The 18,433-nt window shown below is 62.8% G+C and overlaps 1 protein-coding gene across 2 annotated transcripts in view; it reads right to left on the bottom strand.

The window, feature by feature from the left end:
* RXRA (retinoid X receptor alpha) overlaps window positions 1-18,433 on the bottom strand; it is a 99,002-nt gene that overhangs the window by 30,649 nt on the left and 49,920 nt on the right. The window contains exons 1-2 of one of the 2 annotated variants that reach the window (XM_040531057.1): window positions 10,564-10,683; window positions 3,697-3,962 (exon numbers count right to left, since the gene is read on the bottom strand). In XM_040531057.1, the coding sequence (XP_040386991.1) occupies window positions 3,697-3,962; window positions 10,564-10,675 (378 nt within the window). In that variant the 5' untranslated portion in view covers window positions 10,676-10,683. Of the gene's footprint in view, window positions 1-3,696; window positions 3,963-10,563; window positions 10,684-18,433 lie in introns of those variants that run through there. The other variant, XM_040531058.1, reaches the window with a different exon arrangement.

Here is an 18,433-nt window from a genome sequence, read left to right as displayed (position 1 = left end):
CCTGCTCAGCCCCATCGAGAGGGGCCAGGGACACAGCAGGGTCCCCAGCAGGGCTGCCTGCCCAGCCCGGGTGGGGGTTATCCGTGTCCCTGGGGTGCACGGAGCCAGGCTTGTTCAGCTCCAGACAGCAGCGAGGAGCAGTGCCAGGGACTGCAGCAGAGCCCCCAGCCCTGCCAAGTACTAAATCCAGGTGGGATACGCAGGATTTGTGCTTCGCCTTGTTGTCTTTCTCCTCCCTTAATAGAGACACTCGGCAATTGCACTTGTCACAAATTAATTCAGGGAAGTCCCAGGGCTCGTGATCTGTCAATTAGACGAGCGCAGCCGTTCCTCTGACTTTCAAGTCTCCAGGCTGGTGGGGAATATTTGGCAGGCAGCTGACTGATAACCGCAGAGCGGAGCAAGGCAACCCCCCCCCGGAGAAATGTGAAGGGTTTGCCTCTCCTGCCCTGCCTGTGACAGATGAGGAAACCAAAGGCAGCAGGACCCGGAGCCGTGCTCCTGGCTTTCAGCTGCTCGGGGCTGTTCGGTTCCACCACGATGGGGCAGGGGGGGACAGGAGCATCGCCCTTTGGGGCCTGACAGCATCAAGGAGGAAGGCACGAGCTACCTGCAGGAGCACTGCAGCGGCACATCCCTCCACAGTTTTGGGGTCACTGGCTCTAGCAACACTCCCTGGAGCACTTTTTAGGGAACAGAGCCATTTGCCAGGTGCCACGCTGTCACCGCCACGTTGCAGCTGGGGCAGAGGACTTCAGCTGACGACAAGCCTTTTGCCACCACGACCCCCAGCCCCAGCAGCCCACAAAATCCCACAGCAGCATCCCTCCGGGGGGTGTCGAGCAAAATGAGACGTGGCAAGCACAGCACCCTGCCCCTGCCCCAGCCCTCGGGGGAACGGGGTCCCACCGCCCCCCCCCGTGAATCAGCACGACGCCCGCCGGGGCTGAGTCAGCCCCGGGCTGGGAGGAGAAGTCCTCGGTTCCTCTTGCAGCACCCGCCTGAGTTTCGGCAGAGGCCCCACGTGTGCTGCGGGGTTCCCACGCCGCCCCGGCGCCGGCCCCGCTCCTTCCCCTCGCGGCTGGCGCGGAGCCGGGAGCACGTGCCATGGGGAGCTGGCACGGCCCCAGCACCGAGCTTCTGCCCCCCCGGCAGGACGGCCCCGGCCCGGCAAGGCGGCTGGGGACCCACAGGAACCGCTGCTCTGTTTCCCGGATGACGTGGCAGCCCCGTGCGCTGGGACTCCTCGGCTCCTCTCCTTTCCCTTTTTAGTTCACTGCACCGGGGACCGAATCCTGTCCCCTCTGCTCCACCGGCAACCAGAGGCTTCCTCCTCCAAAAACAACACCCCGCTCTTTCTCCAGTGCCCCGGATTTACAAAAAGCCTTGTGTCAAGGCAGGGAGCAGCTCTGGAGAAGCCTAATCCTGCTCCTGACCTCTCCCTGCTCGCCCCCGGGCGCCCCGAGCTGCTGCCGGCCATGCCCCGCGAGCAGCAGAGCAGGAGGGAGAGGAAGAAATATCCAGCGTGGGAAGTCCCTCCCTGTCATCTCGTACTGAAAATACTTTTTTTATGGTTTTCCCAGAAACTTTAAGAGGGCTTAAATACGTGTTAAATCCCAGTAAACAGCCTCCTGGTCAGGCTGGGGCTTTGCTCCCCACTGCAAAGTGCCCCCGGGCTTTCTGCCGGCACGTGCCCGGCTCTGTGCAAGCACCCAGCTCCCCAAAGCTCCCCCGGGTAGCAGTGAGGGGTCCCTGGGTGCTGGGACCCCCCTGCAGGGCACCCAGCCTCACACCCCAGCTGCTGGGCTGCGTTTGGAGGCTCTGCGAGGTCCCAGGCAGGGAGGGAACGCCTGGGGTCAAGGCTGACGTCTTGTGCAGAGCTCGGGGCTGGAGGAGCTGGGTCGGAGCGAGGTTTGCTCACATGGGACGAAACGGGAGAGGGAAAGCAGCCCAAATTTTGGGAGCTGACAGCTCCTTCCCACCCCGATGCCGGCAGGAGCTGGGGAAGAGGGAAGCCACGGCAGGCCTCACCGCCCGGCGCGTCCCGTGCCCTTCTGCTCTGCTGCCTTCCATGAGGCAACGAGGCATGGCCTGATGGCAAGTGGCATCTGCCATCTGATGCGGAGCACCCTCCATCAGGGCCAGCCCCACCAGGCGGCTGGGGCCCCACGCCTCATTACCCCCGGCACTTCGCCTCCTCCTCCTCCTCCTCCTCCACCTCCTCCACCTCGTCCTCCTCGTCCTGTGCTCCTCCACGGGCCCAGGTAGGCCCCTCTGCCTGCTGCAGGGCCACGGGCAGGGCCCTAATGCGCCCAGACAGGGGACAGATGGCAGGAGCCATCAGGCTGGAAACCTCCTCGAGGAAAAACCACCTCAGATTCGTCCGCGGCTGGGCTCGGGGATGCTCCCCGGCACCATCTGACCGCGCTCTCAATTCCCCTTTTTACCCCGTGGCTGCATTTTATTTCGGTTCCTCTGGCCCCTCCACCCCTAAACCAAACCGCGCCTTTCGATCGAAGCCGGGGCCGCGTCGCCCCCTTCCTCCCCGCTTCCTCCCCAGTTGCATCTCCCTCGTGCGCTGCTTCGCCTCTCCCCTCCCCGCTCCTTCCCCACCCTTTTGATGCTCTCCCTGCTCGTTTGGCTCTCGCTGCCCCTTCCCAGGAGCCGTTTCAGTTCCCCTTCCCTTGGTCACGGGACGGGACTTGGCCCTGCTCCGGGCTGGGGGACCCGGAGCAAGGGCAGCTCCCCACATTTCTATGGGGTCAGGGGCCAGACCCGGCCCGGGGGAAGCTCACAGCCACCTCCCAGCCACCTCCCTCTGGTGTGGGGTGCGTTGGATCCCGAGGGAGCCCCGGGGATGGCTGACGCTGCCGGCACAGCACGTCCCTCCCCGGCCCTGGGCAGAAAGACCCGTTATTGCTGGAAATAAATCAGGCCAATATTTAAAAATAAAGGTGCCGGCAGGTGCTCGACTCCCGGAGAGGGCTCGGAATAAATAAACCAGCAGTGAGTGGCAGGTGGTAGCCAATTCCTTAATCTGCCCTTTTACTAAACATATAACGTGCGAGCAGCCAGCAACAGGTGGCGGGGGCTGGCCAGCTCTCCCCGATCCTGCTATTTTTAAAAAGAGCTTATCTCTCCGTAGTTGGAGGGTTTTTTTACATAATCTTCAGCCAACCAACACCGGTTCCTCCCTCCGCGAGGGGCAAGAGGGGCAGCGGGCAGGGGAGCCCCCCGGTGCGTGCCTTGGGGACTGGAGACCAAGAGGGGACGTGGGGGGTCCCGGGGAGGGGACAGGGCAGCGCCAGGGGGGCTCCGGCCCCTGCCTGAGCTCAGCCCATCCCCAGGAGACCCAGGGGCAGTCCCTGCTCCCGTTTCACTCGCAGCCAGGACCGCAGGGGACAGGCGATGGCAGCTGACGGATGGATGGCTGTTATCCAGCCCTGCGCCCCTGAGGTCCCCCCCACCCTGCCGGAGCAGCAGGGCGCCTCGGCTTCATTTCCCCCTTGGGCTTCTGCTTTTTGCCACCCTTCGGCGCCTGCCCGCATCTCCGAGGATGTCTGCAAGGGGGTTTTGCTCCCCGTGCTCGCCTGGGCAGAACAACGGGGCCAGGAGCAGGGCAGGATCAGGCCCCCCTGCCTATGCCCTTGCCCCGATAAACGAGCAGCGGCCACGTCCCCGCCACTTTCCCCTTACCTGCGGGCTGCTGGTGCCGAATCCCAGGCTGGGCGTGGAGGGGACGGACATCGAGTGCGGGCCCATGGGGGAGCTGATGACGGAGAAGGGGGGCCCCATGCCATTGATGGGCGAGCTCAGGGTGCTGATGGGCGAGTGGAGCTGACCCGGGGAGCCCAGCGAGGAGCCGATGCCCGGCCCGATGGACGGGTGGAGGGATGGGGTGGCCATGGGCCCCCGGCTGGTGGGGGAGTTCAGGGACGTGGAATTGACTTGGTTTGAGAAATCTGTAAGAGAGGAAGAAGAGAGCGGGGTTTCAGTCTCCAGCCCGGCGCAGGCTCTGACCGCAGCAAGCCCCGTGCAGCCGGCCCCCCAGCTGCTTCCCGACACCCCCAAACTCCTTCTGCCCTGCTTCCAAAATCCCCTGGTGCTGCAGGACCCCAAATTCAACACAGAGAGCCTCCAGACACAGTTGTCACTGCCTTCCTCCTCCTTCACCCTCTGTACCCAGCCCTAGCCTCTGCCCGGAGGCAGCATCACCCCCAGTAACGGAGCACCCCCATCCCACCCCATAATACACCCCAAATCGGATCTAACGGGGGTGCTCGAGGCACGGGACGGCGGGGACCCCAGCAGCACCCCAAAAACCAGGGTGGTGGTGCCGGGGGGGGTTTGCACGGCAGAGGCCGGTAGGGTTTCTGTGTCCGACCGGCTCAGCCGTCCCGGGGGAGCAGGAGGGGGGGGCGGGAAGCGGGGGGGGGGCATTTAAAAATAGCCGCCGATTCTCTCTGGAGAGGAGACATGGAGCCGTTCCTGGCACATTTCCTCCTCATCCTGTCACGCTGCTTGCAAAACAATCCTGGGCGAGGAAGGGGGCAGGCTCGTGGCCCCCCGGGGGGGTGCAGGGGGGGCTGACGGGAGGCAGGGGGGTGGACGGGCGGTGAGCGGTGGGGCTGTGGGAGCCCCCCGGGACCCCCGGGCTGCCCTGCAAACGTGCAGCCAGAGAGGGGCAAGCACCTGGATGCGGGGTTTGCTCCCGGGGAGCTGCTGCTTTTGGCTGCAGGCCCCCGAAGTTACTGAGGGAAATGCGGGGCGGGGGGTTAAGCAACGCACTACAAGCACTGCACGGATGGACCCCAGCGAGCCCAGCACCAGCAATCTGCCCAGGACATCACCGATCGGGGGGAAAACCCCACCACGGGAGGCCCAGCAAGGCCACGATGCTCCTCTTGCAAGACCGTGCACCCAGCACCCATCACGGCCCCCAGCACCCATCACGGCCCCCAGCATCACACCGCTGCACCCCACGTGCTCGCACCTCCTGCCCAGCACCTCCCTTCCAGCATTACTGGATTTGGCCCCAGCTGAGGCACGAGAGACCCCCGAGGGCTCAGGGCACTGCCACTTGGAGCCGTGCTGTCCTGGCATCGAGCCCCCCCAAGGCGCACGGCCCCCCACACGGCCCAGCCACCCCCGGCAGGACCCCATGCGCCTCCCCCCCCTTGTAAGCATCACAGGATTACACCTGCCAGGAGAGAGGCTTGCTCCCTGCGCGGGTAATTCCTTAAACTCCCTGATAAATGCCAGAAACGGGATCCCCAAGGTGAAGGGGGCTTGGATGCAAAAAATGGGGATTAGGCTCCAAAGCAGGGACACATCCAGCGCCCTCTGCACGGCAGTCCCATCGTCTCGGCCAGGCAGAGGGGCCACGTGCCCAGACACAGCACCCAGCCCGGTGCCACCGTCCTGGCACACGTCCCCACGGACATGGCCCACGGTCCCCGGGGGCCTGGCCTCACGTCGGCTCTCGCAGGATGTTGATATAAGATAACCGCCGGCCCTCGCGTCACCCGCGGCCGGATGACGTGCGTGCGGCACACCAGGAACCCCGGGAAATTCCTCCAGGTTTCGGGGTCTGGTCCTGGGGTTTAGCACATCAGGGCCGTGCTTCCCAGTTCTCTGCTTTCGGGGTTTTTTATAGGACGTGGAGCAGGGCTTGCAACCGCCATGTGCTCCGGGGACTCGGGATGCGGGCTGCGCTCCTGTCCTTCACTCCCAGGGGGCAGGGGGCAAAGGGTGAAGTTTATTCTGCCGCGGGCTGTGCGTCTGGGAACAGGGACCCCGCCAGCCCTGCTCCGGAGGAGCCACACCAACACCAGCTGCTGTGGAGCGAGGCGATGGACGGGGCTGGAGATGCCCCGGGATAAATCTGAGGATGGATGCGCCGGGTCCCCGGCCCCAAAGGTGCACGGAGGAAGCAGGCACTTGACCTGGCGGCGGAGGAAAGGAAGCGCCCCACGGCCGTGCCTTTCCCATCTCCTCAATATTTCAGGCAGCGAAGCAGGCGAGGTCAGGGGCGGGTTACTGGCGACCAGCCCGTGCCTACTTGAGCACATCAGAAAGCGAAGCACGTGCGGGGCCCGAGCCGCTGTCCCGGCACCTCTCCCGAAATAAGGTCCCCTGGAGCAGGGGGGGAGCAGCTCCCCGGCCCGCGCCCCCCGCCCGGCCCCCCGCACCCATCCTGTTTACGCGCTTCCCCGCCAGGCAGGCGCATTCCCCGGCACCCACTGAGGAACTGGGTGTGCTGCCGAGGGCTGGCGTGGAGAAACCCGGCCAGGCAGCAAAAAAAAAAAAAAACCACGAGGAGAGGCGGGGAGGAGGAACCCTGCACGCCGCGGAGAAGTGCTTTAGGCACGGGCGTGCGTTTGGGTGTGTTTTCACCCAAATCCCATAGGAGAATGTTCCGAAGTCTGGAGCAGAGCGCCGTGACTTGAGGCACCCCTTGAGCACCGGGAATTTTTCTCTTCTCACCCAAAGGCTTCCCCGTCACAGCGGTGGGGAGCGTTTGCCTCTGATGCAGCCCTCGTGTGCGCACCCGGCTGGAGGAAAACCGGGCAGGAGAGCAAGGATGAGACATGGCTCTGGGCACCCCGCGGCTAGCAGCTGCATTTCCACGCAGGACTGCTCTCTAGGATGCTAAAATCCTGACAGCCAGGCTGAGGAAACAATCCTTCATCTCCACAAACTCAAGCAAAAAAAACCACCCAGGTTGAAGGTCTCAGGCTGGAGCAAACCGGGGAGGTTTTTTTCCCCGGCGCCATTTCGGCTCAAGCAGTGTGAGACTTTTCATTTTTCTTGCGGAGTTTTGCCGTATGAAGCTGTTGTGTGTGACTCTCTCTTGACCAAAATAAACTCCGTGCTTGTTTCTAAATACAAAAAAAAAAAAAAAAAAAAAAAAGTTCTCTAAGCATTTCCCCTCCTGCCGCACCCATAAATTGCAGCTATTTTCTCTGTGCGTCCTTTGTTTAAACACAACGACCTCTATATATCTTATAAGATGCCCCATGGCAGTTGGGAGATCAGAAACGAGCGCTGTTCAGCAGCTAAGGAATTTGCAGTGAAGCTCTTTTCCTTCTCTCAACAATGAACCCGCGAGCCACAGAATTCGGAGGGGAATTTTCCCAAAGAAGAAGACCTTTAGGGCAGCCCACGTGCTCCACCGACAGCGGTGGGGTCACGGAGCGGTGTGTGTGCTCTCGGCTCTCCTCCGTGGCCAAGGAACTTATTTCAGCTCTGGCCGAGGAACTTATTTCAGCTCCAGCCTCTGCAGGGAGCGATCCGGTCTCGAGACAAGGAGCTCGACCCTGGTTTTGGCCAGCAGGGTGCTCACCGCAGCCCTCCACAACACCGCTTTTGGGTGCCACCACCCCTGCTTCACAGGTGGGGAAAGTGAGGCACAAAAAAGCCTCCAGCCCGCTCCGTGACACCCATTTCTGCAGGGGCAGAAGGAAGCAGAGGCCGAGGAGGCACCCGGCCGGCACCAGCGGGGCACGGCGTCCGCGACCTTCCCCAAGGTCACGAGGGAAATCGGAGCCAAAGCCCGGAATAGATCCCAGGGACGGCAAGACCCGGGCTAGCATCTCGGCCGCTCAATCAACCTTCCCTGTAATTTTTTTTTTTTCCATCCTCCTGGCTTGGCGCCAGGCCTTCACTACTATTAATTTTCAATAAGGCAAGAAAACATCTCCCTAAAACATTTGTCCCCGTTCTCATCCCGTGGCACTGGCCGCTCAGAGCGGACGAGTACAACATGTCCCTCCGCAGCTTCTCCGCTATTTTCCATCCCCTCAGCGTGCCCGGGGCCACGAGCACAAATCCCGAATTTGTGCCACAAGTTTCCCACGGGGCTCGTCTGGATGCGGCCCCCACGGGCAGGTTTCAGCCCCCGGGACCGCGTTTCCCGCTCCCTGCAGTGCTTTCCTCTCGCATTTACCCCCCAGCGCTGCGTTTCTCATCAGAGTGCTGCTGCTCCGCCGTCTTAAGCAGCCCAGGAGCTTTGCAGCATCCAGAAGAGCGGTGACTTGAACCTTCCTAGCCCACAAAACATCCCAGAGCAGAAACAATTACAACAGCACAGGGGTGATTTTTTTCCCAGGATAGCTCCTTTGTACCAGAATAAACTGTACCAGCAGAAGCTTTCGCCAGTATAATCTTCATTTCTGCCTAAGAGGCTTTGCCAGTAAAACTACAGTGACCTAGCTCTGCTGGAAAACCTTTTCTAGCCTATCCCGGGAGCTGACGCAGAAGCTCGGCGCTCTGCTCCTGACAGAGGGGAAGCTCAAAGCCGTTTCTTGAGTCACCAAGAGGAGAAGCGGCCGCACTTCTCTGTGGCCGAGGTGTCGGAGCCAGGCATGTGCCCGAGCCGGGGGGAGAGCCCCAGCTGAGGCCGGCTGAGATTCGGAAAGGCGCCCACACCCCCGGGCTTCCGCTATTTTTTTTTTTTTTTTCTCAGCACCTCTTCCTCCTTAATCAGCAAGAAGATCAATTCTGGGTATTGCACAGCAGGAAATTCTAAATTTGGGTGGCCGCTCCCTTCCGCAGCGCAGCCCTCGGTGCTGCGGGGCCGCGCTCGGAGAGGGGCGAGGACCAGCAGCAGGGACCAGGCTTTTGGAAACCTCCTCCCTGGAGCCGGTGCTGGCCAGGTGCAAAGCCCCGACAGCCAAACGCACGGGAACCCGCAAGGAAATGCAACGTGCCGAGTGCTGTTCCTTCTTCTGGTGCCTCTGCGGGTGGCGAGTTTCCCTGAACGCACTCGGCAGTGGAAATCCCTGCCCGTTTGCTCTTATCCCTCAAAAGCGGTGCAGAAATTTCCTAGCGCCTTCCACCCCAGGAACCTCAGCCGTGGAGGTGTCCGGGCAGGACCTGAGGCTTTGACCCCATCTCCCACCTGAAAACCGCCATGGGAATGCAGTGACCACAAGAGGTCAGGTCCTCGCTTTTGTCCCCAAAAGGGACAGCGCTCCCAAAGACGGAAGAGAGCGTGTTTGCAGCACACGATTTTAAACAGCCCCGGCCTACACTCTGGAGTAAGTTTGCTCTGAATTTACACCAGCGTGGCTGGGAACGGCCACGTCCCTGCCCGTCCTGAGCCTGCTGCTCCCCAGGATCGGTCCCGTCCCGCGACGTTCCCCAGGCACCAAGGCCAGGGCACCTTTGGGCCACCCGCCCTGGAGCTCTGCGACCTCCGCTCAGAGCTTGCAAGAAGAAGAAGCCGACCAGGAAGGACAATAAACGCCCACAGCACGAAACACCCGGTGGTTTTGCACCTAAGGAAACTCTCAGCAGCTCACTCGGCTGTGCAGGGGGATGGAGCAAGAGCGAAGCCCCTACAAATGCCAACAGGGCTGGACGTGGGCAGGCTCTGGAGATGCCCTGCACCGTGCGCCCTGGGGCCAGCCCAGCACCCCTGGCACCAAGGGACCAGAGGCATCGGGCGTTTCTGTAAGGCCCCAGCTGCTGCAGTGGCGTGGTTTCACCAAAAAGTCACTTGGATCTCTTTTTTTCTTCCAGGCCCTCTCTACGTCTGCGCACGGGAGAGCACACGTAGATGGTTTTTTCTGGCGGGTGTTAGGAAATCACGGCTGGCCTCTGCGCCCTGGGGTCCCGGAGCGGTTCCGCAGCCGCGCTCGGTGCTTTCCCCCAGGGGCGAGCAGCTCGGTTTCGGCTGCTCTCTGCTCTGGGTGGGTTCCTCCTCGCTGCAGGCTTTCACTTTGACCAAACTACAACCTCAAAGCCACACTCCGGCCCTGACCTCCCACCAAAAGCCACAGGCCCCTGCAAAACCAGACGGGGCAGGGGTGCGTCCTGGGGCTTTGGGACCCCCCTGGGGTCTCCTTGCCGGGCTTCCCCAGGCTGGAGGAGGCTCACAGCACCCCCGTGGGGGGCAGCGCTGCCTACCTGGCCCTGTACATGCCAGACGCTGCCTCCAACCCGTGTTTCACCTTACGGCGTGAAATCACAGCGCCCACGAGCAGCTTCTCCATCGCACCCTGCGCATCCCCTCTCGGTGCAGCCTCTGCTCTCCCCCTGAGCGTACCAAGGGGAAGAAGCCCCAGAGCATCCCACCGTGGGCCACAGCGAGCAGGGGGCTTGGGCTCTCTGAGGCGGAACCACTCCATCTCCATCCCATTAACTCTCTCCTCTGCCCTCCGGACGCAGCATCAGCCCTCCCCTCCCACCTCGCTGGGGGTGAGCAAGGGCTCGCCAACGCTCACAGGTTTCGGTAGCCCACCCCGCAGCACCACTGGGTCCCCGCTGGGGGAAGCTCAGCCCGCTCGCACCCCATTTTCTGCTGGAGCCCCCCTGGACTGCCCAAGCATCCTCACCTCGTCCTCAGCAGGGCTCATTTTACACCTTTTCTTTGCCTTAAACCACCCCCCCCGCGCCCTCCCGGGAGCCCCGTGAGAGCGCAGCCTGGCTCCCGCAGCCACCGGCCCAGCCACGAGCCCGTGGGGGCCGTCCCCGTCCCCGAGGGGGGAGGACTCGGAGAGGAATTTTCCAGAAGCAGCTCTCCCCGCGAGCCGCCGTGTCACCGGAGGAAACGCTTACCAACGCCTCTTCCTCCGGCGCGAGCCCTCCCCGGCTTCCTGCCCGCTGCGCCCCCGGCCCCTGCCACCCGCGGGGACCCGTGGCAGCCCCCCCAGTTTATTTCGGTTCGCATCCCCCCCCCCCCCGGCCCCCCCACAACGACACACACGGGGCAGCCTCTGCGCCCTCCTCCGCGGGTGCCGTGGGTGGAGGAGGCGAAAGCAGGAAGCGTGAGCAAGCGGGCGAGCGTGCCAGATGGAAAGTGTGAGGGGTCCCTGCCAGGGAAAGGAAGGGGGGGACCGGGGGGGGGGGGCACAGCGGGCTGCGGGCTCTGCCCGAGCCTGGGAGGGGGCGGAGGGGGAGGGAAGGAGGGGTGCACCCAGGCAAACAAGGGATTCTGCTGAGACAGCAAATGTGACTCAATCACACGCTTGTGCAAAGATGTCACAACAGCCCTGAGAAACTGCAGGCTCCCGTTTCAGCCCTGGAGGGCCGGCGCTGTCCCTGCGCTCACAGTGCGCTCTGGGCGGCTGTCGGCGCCCCTAATTTACTGCCTGGGAACCCGCCGCAGGACCAGGCAGTGAGAGGGGGCAGCCCAGTGCCGGCTGCCAGGGCGCCGGGAAGGCAGCGGGGCCGCCGGGGCTTCCCTGGAGGAGGACTCGGCGTGGCGGCTCCTCGGAGCTCGTGCCGTCGCGGGCAGAGGCAGCCCCACGCGCTTTGGGGCGCAGGAGCCGGGGCTGGCACGTGGCCCCAGCCCAGCTCGCCGCCCAAACATGCCACGGGAAGGCTCCGGCACCCCCGAAAAGGAGGTTTGGGGACCCAGACGTCAGCACCGAAGCGCAAGGGCTGAGCCCCCGTCGCTGCTATCGTCCCCTAGCCCATCAGTGCAGCCAGAATGGCAGCAAAAGCTGCCAAGGGAGGGGGAAGAAGCTCCGGTGAGGACGCAGGGCTGCGCCCAGGGGACCCTGCAGCCCCCTGCCCTCCCCGATGGGTACCACCAGAGTGGGCACACGGTGGCACGAGGGTGCTCCCCCCCGGCCCATCCCAGCAGGGCCCTGCTGGCCGAGGAGCCGTCCTCATCCTCATCCTCATCCTCCCCAGCAAATGCTGACCTTCGCATCCCCTCCTGACTTCGTCCCGTTCTCCGACAGGAGCACGGTGAGAGCGAAAGCGCAGTGGTCCCGCAGGTTGCTGAAGCTCATTATGGCCTTTTAATTACATTCAATTGCAGTTTTATGGGCTTACGGGCAAATTGGAAGTGATCTAATTGTCCTTGAGGGGGTGCTACGCTCTGAGCTATGAAAAACCAAGCAGGATCCAGAGAGAGACGCAAGGGGAGCTTGAAAGCATTAGGCTCGCTCCAGCAGAGAAAAGGAGAAGTTTCGTCTCCTGCTGAACCCCCCGGGGACCACGACAACGAGCTGTGTGCCTGGCACGTGCTGGGCATCGCCTCTGCCCCCTCTGTCCCCCCTGCTCCCCCGGTGCACGGAGAGGTGACAGAGCAAGCGGCCCCTCACCTGCCTCCGTGTTTTGGGGGCGGGGAACGCCCGCACCAAACCCCAAATCCTCCTCTCCAAAGAGGGAAGGGAGAAAAGAAGGAAAAGAGCACGACGCAGCCGGGCTGAGAGCTCTGGCTGAGGGGGCTCTTGGCTCGAGAGCATCCTGCTTTGGATGCTGGCTGAAGGGGAGGATGCTGCTGGGGCTGCCCGGCTCCCACGGAGGACAAGAAGCGCGGGGTCCTGCTCGAGGAGGGTTTGCACACCTGGCCTGGTCCAACAAACCGAAGGCAAACCTAGCCCAGCTCTCCCCAGCTCCCCCTGCCCAGCCCTGGGCTCGGCACGCACCCTCCCCTCCTGCAAACAGATCGCTTACAGCAGCAGGGGTGAGGCAGCTCCAGGGGTAACGCGAGCACCCGAGCACTGCACAGCCTTAACCCTTCAGCAGTGTGGCCGGGCACCTCTCGGGATCCTCCCCGCGGGACATCTGGGATGAGCCGAACCCCAAAAACCGAAAAACCCCAAGACCTCAGACGGCCGCGACTGGCGGAGCCCCTCCTGCGGCCAGCTCCCAGCAACGACAGCCCGCAAAGCGGCGGCCAGACGGATTGTGTTACGGGGCTGTGCGCGTGCATTAATCCCGATTTGAGATAATTACAGTCATTCCCTTGGCATAACGGGCTTTAATTGATCCAGCGCGGCTGGCACTGGTGCTTGCCGCCAGCGTGCAGCTGGCATCGTAACACCCCAACATGGCTCTGCCGTGGGCAGGGAAAGGCAACGCCGCTAACTGGTTTTCCAGGAGGCTCTAACTGGTTTTCTGTGGTGGGGGAAGCTGGATCGGATCGCAGCAGGTGACGGCGAGGCCGGGAGCCACGGGGGCAGCCCGTGGGAACACCGTTTTCCAGCTCTCCTTGCAGAAGTGTCCCCCTCCCTGTTCTGCGGGGCTGGAGAACAGAGCCCTGGGGGTCCTTTCCCACCACCATTCCCGTGTTTAATGCTGGAAGAGCGCACAAAGCTGGAAACCCGAGGTGAGCCAAGGATCCTGGGGCGCTCGAGCTGCCGCCCCGTCCCACCACGCCAGCTCCATCCCCACACCCAGCGCCAAGCAGAGCTCTGTCCGGAGCGAGCCGAATGCCTCGGGGCCGTGCCACCCGCTTCGTCCACCGCCGCTGGAGGTCCGGGGGAAGGAGCCTGAGAACTGGGTGCCTACGTGCCGCAGGAAGGCGCCTGACGAGATAGGGAAGGCAGCTGCCAGAGCCAGCTCGCCTTCGCTACAAGCGAGTTCCTGCTGGCCGCCAGACAGCGCGCGCTGCGCTTCCAGAGCAAAAGCTGCCTCCGGGCTTACGTGACCCCCAGGGCTCAGCAGCAGGCGCTGGGCAGGAGGGGAGCTTCGTCCCCACCCCGAGATTTTCCCCCCCAGGTGCCATCTATGAGGCTGGCAGGAGGGATGGACGGACAGACGGACAGGCTGGGGGTGGCTCCCCCTTCCCAGGGCAGGGAAGAGGCCCGGGGAAGCCTTTCCCCGAGGCGGGTTGCAGCGAAGGATGCTCTGCCTGCGAGCGGCATTTGGGTTTGAATTCCTGGTTCAAATCCAAAACTAATTAGGCTGCGTCCAGTCCAATCAGATAGCCCTGGCTAATTGAGCTCGGCGCAGCCAGGTCAACGTCCAGCGGGTCTCTGCGTTCCAGGCGTTTTGTCAGCCTGCAGATAACAGCCAGGGCCTGGGAAGGGGAATAACCCTTCAAAAATTTCTCTCTTCATGTCAAGCCAGAGCCTTTCCATGCCGGAGCTAGGAAGCAGACTTGGGTTAACCCCTTGGGCACTGCTAGCATCGTCCTTGTGGCCCAGGAGCCCCGATGGATGAAGATACCCCAATGGAAGCAGCTAAACGTGGACGAGTGGAAGAAAACACGGGGAATGCCCCCCATGTGCTGGTGTGCACCTCTCCAGGTGCCACTCGGAGAATTAGGCACTCGGTGGGCCACGCAGCGTGCCACACGTCACCCGTGGGACAGACCCACCAAAAAATACAGCGAGCTTCACTCGTTGCCATGAGCCCAGCAAACCATTGGGACTGGCAGCAGCCGCCCCATAGACCCGGCAGGGGAGCAGTGCCCTGCCACGCACCCCCTGAAGGTGCTGGGACGTCCCTTGGCCATGGTCTGTGCCGGGCATCAGTAGGGGACTGCACAAAGCCAGCTGCTGGAGAGCAGCCTACCCAATGTTTTACACAAGTGGGGTTTGTCCCAGCCAGCCCCACGGCTCCGTGAGCAGCCGGGGCAGCCGGCACGGGCTCCGAGCAGTTCCCAGACGTGCCTGGGCGCCGTGGTGGGCTGTAGGTGGGGGGAGCACGGCTGGGACCCCCGGGGATGTGGCAGCGGCTTTGGGAGCACAACGAGGAGACGCAGCGAGTGGCCCTAAGAGAAACGAGCAGGACGGGGGTGCTTTGCTCCCACCATCGGGTCAGGGCCATGGCAAAGCCCCACACAGACGGGCAGACGGACGGACACAGGGTTGGAGGTGGCCGAGGCTGGTGCCGAGGCTGCTCCGCGTTCACACCCAGCTGCCGTGCATGGAGTAAACTTCCCAGAGCCAAGGAGCAACGGCTGCACGCCAGGGGCAGCAGAGGAGGAGAGGGGATGTGAGGAAGGCTCGAGGGGGCCCTTCCTCGGGGTCATCAGCCGCTCTGCCAGCGCCCGGCTTCTGGGGCCGGTTACGGAGAAGACAATCGCAACGCCGCCATAAAAACAGGCGCTTCCTTCACACGCTTCCTCTCCTTCTCTAACCCCGCTCTTGGTTCCCATCCCGAGCACCGCCAGGCCGGGCAGGGAGGTGGCAGCCCAGCGAGGCTGTTCCCCTTGAGCTGACCAAGAGCCGAGACGTTTCATCAATAACCTCAGCTTCTCCTAGCACGTCTGATTACGATCTCTGTTTGGATCCGCGCTCACGTTACACGCTCGTCTCCATTATATATTCCCTCCTCTTTAAATCCCCACTTATCTCCTTTACCACGTAAATCACACAGAGGGCTCAGGGTTTGGGTTTTTTTTTTTTCTTCCCTTCCGGCCTGCCTAACTCTCCTTGCTCCAACCAACAGCAGTTGGAAAACAAACACTGATTTAAACCGCAGCGTGCCCGGGCAGCCTCCGAGCTGCTCTCCCGGCAGAACAAAAAGAGCCCCCCAAACCCATTTACTCACCTCCCACTCGCTGTGGGCCAAATCCTCACCCCAGCTTTACCGGGGAACCCCCAGGAGGTGCTGGGTCCGGCCCGAGAGCAGCACCAGGGTGCTGGGTGAGGAAGCGTGAGCCCGGGCTGGCTCCCCCGCCCCGTGCCACGGCCCTCTGGCAATTAAGGCAATTGCTTGCATGGAAACCTAATTATGTTAGGGAAGTATTCAGTAATTTTTAGCTGTTCTGCTGGTGGCTGGGCTCCCTCCCCCTCTTGCGTGCCAGCGGCTCTGGGCAGAAGTTGCAGCGCTGGGTTCCTCTCCTCTTCCTCCGCTGCTGTGCAGAGAGCGAGGAAGAGGAGGGAGCTGGTGAGAGGGGAGGGCAGCGCGCTGGGGCTCGGGTGCTGGCCCCGGGTGAGCTGTAGCTCTTGGGAGCCTCTGGCTGCCCTCTGGCCCCACAGCACTTTGCCTGCACGAGATGGCCGTGCCTTGGGGGAGCGAATGCCCGGCCCTGGCAGGAGGAGGCCTCTTGATGCCACCATGAGGGAGATGCTCCCGGATCCTCTGCTACAGCGCCCTGCAGTCCAGCGCTGAGCCCCAGCACGATGCCCACCTCAACTGCAAGCTCCGCGCCCCTGTCACTGTAAGATTTCGGCATGCCCTGGACCCCCTGCCACGCGTCTCCATCCTCGGTGGGTCCCCACTGCGCAAAAAAGCCCAAGGGGCACCCAGCACCGGCACCCAACCCCCAGCTCCAGCACCCAGCCCCCAGCCTCGGCCCCCAGCCCCCAGCCCCAGCACCCAGCACCCGGCCCCATTCCCACGCCTCGTGCCGGCCCGGCCGCCGGCTGCGCCTTTAAGAGGCGCGGAGGGGAGCGCGGCGGCGCGGCGCTTTTCCGAAGCCCCATTAATTTGCCAGCGTCACATGCTTCGCAGCTGCAGCCTGGCAGTGATTTATGCGCCTCTGAAGTTCATCAGAGGGAAAAGTACTTTCCAGGCGCACCGTATCCCCCCCCTTTCCCCTCTCGCTCTCCCTCAGTGGCAAGAGCTGCCCGCGTCCAGAGCCTGCCCGAAAACCCGGGTCCCATCCATCACCCCGCGTGTCACCCCCTGCCCTCGCCACCCAGCCCGGGCACCCCCTCCCCGCTCCCCGGCATCTGCGAGCAAAAGAAAACTTCCTCTGGCTTCCTCGCCTCCGCGACCCACCAAAGAGAGAGCCATTAATAAGGGGCAGCGCTGAGCCGGCTCCTCCGTGGGGCTGGGGGTCGGCGAGCCCCCCCCGTACACCCCCAGGCTCCGTAGCCAAAATAAATGGCAGCCAGCAGGCCGGCATCCCCTCCTCCTGCCGCCACCACCCACCCTCTGCACGCCGTCCTCCAGGGAGGTTCAAAAGTTCAAGATTTTCACATTTCCCTAACGTTATTTCAGGAAATTGCTGGAGAAAGGAAAGACGGCGCTGCCGAAAAAGCAATGCGCGTGTGGATGCAATAATACACACGATCCCCAGGCTGGGCTCGCCGCGAGCCAGGCCCTCAGAAAAAGCCCAATTCCCACCCTGCCCGGCACCGGCACGGCTTTTTGGCTCTCGAGCTTCTCGCGCACCGCTGATTTTTGCAGAATTATTCCCAAAATAAAGCCCGGGCTCATCCCCAGCTCCTCCAGAGCGAAGCGGCCGCAGCGGTGACCGAGGCACCGCGATGTGGGACCGCGTGCCAGCCCCATCCCCGTGCAAAGCACCGGCACTCACCGAGGGATGGCAGCTGCTTTGGTGGCCACTCTGCGACGCGGGTCCAACCCACAGCACGGTGCACGCGATGCCTGCAGGGCTCCTGGTGGCCCCCACTGGGTGCCACGGCTCGGGGTACGCCGCCCAGCGAGCACCGGTGGCCCTGTGCCCATGGGGAACCGCAGCTTGCGCCCAGGTGTGCGCCGCTTGGCTTTCCCAGAGGGCGCGCAGGCCTCCGTGCAAACCCTATTGGATTTCGGGTCCGTGCTCCGGGATTGCCCGAACCTCAAAACTTGTTCAAAAGCGGCTGGGTCGCACCTGGTTTTTCATCAAAACCAGGTTAAGCGGCAGCCTTTGCTGGAGGTTCACGGGAAAGGCTCGTAAAACTACTGAAACTCTTGGCAAACCTGAATTCGGGGTTATAATGAAATGCGAAACTCAACCACTTTCATGTGGTTTGGGGTTTTTGTTGCAAAACATTTTGTGTAGCAGCTCTCGGCGAGAGCGCGACGGTCGAGTACAGAACAACGCGTCTGTGGGAGCGAGGGATTCACACACACCCCGGCACCGCTCAGCCTGGCAAATGATTAACTTCCACTGGAAGCCCTCTCGTTAGCGCGGAGCCTGGAGCCGTGCCACCGCGTGCTCGGGGACGTGGGGCAGGGCCCCGGGCGCTGGCAGGGACCCAAGCGGGCGGCAGCGGTGGGGCTGCGCTGGGGGCGAGAGCCGCGGCACCCCGAGACGTGCCCCACGCAGGGTCCTCGTAGCAAGGGGTGGGAACGGGGGCGGCGGCACCGTTGGCACTCCCAAGGTCCGGCCGGTGCCCACGTGGCGCGCCCCCTGCTTTTTCCCCTCGCAACGAAGGGAAAACGTGGGGAGAAAAAGCGCAAAATTTTGGTGCGGTGAAAGCGAAGCCCCGTGACACTGAACAAATGGCTGCTGGGGGTGCCCCTCTGCAACATCCCCTCTGCAACAATTCCAGTTCTCCCAGATTTTAAACCAAACGGGACAGCCCGGGGGACGGGTCCCTGCACCCGCCACCAGCCGCAGCACACACTTGTCACTTGGAAGTGTGCAGCCTCGGCTGACAGCACCAAGGGGCTGGGAATCCCTCACAACCCTCTGCTTCCCTCCTCCCAGGCATGCGGCGTGGGGCTGGGCACTGTTTTGGCCTCTTTTTTTTAAGTGCTTTGCCAAATTCTCAGGGCACTTGGGAGTTGGGAGCTTCTAATTTGGGTGCATTTGGGATTGTGCTGTAGGATTTGCCATTTTGCTGCATTTTAAACCATGGAGGGCTCAGGAGGACTCCTACCCAGGCCATAAGGCCACCCGACGAGGGAGGAGAGAGCAAACAGCTCAGAGCAGCTCCACTAATTCCAGTTTTATTCGGGAAATACAGGTAACACACGTGTGTGCGTCTGCGTCCATGGCTCAAATCTCCACCTACAGCTGCCCGGCAGGGCCCCGCTCACACAACCCGACCCAGCAGGCGTGATG

Source organism: Cygnus olor, chromosome 19 (genome assembly GCF_009769625.2).
Source record: "Cygnus olor isolate bCygOlo1 chromosome 19, bCygOlo1.pri.v2, whole genome shotgun sequence".
In the NCBI taxonomy this organism is placed as follows: domain Eukaryota; kingdom Metazoa; phylum Chordata; class Aves; order Anseriformes; family Anatidae; genus Cygnus; species Cygnus olor.
The sequence above is the reverse complement of the archived record's forward strand: the minus strand, read 5'-3'. Positions and strand labels throughout refer to the sequence as shown.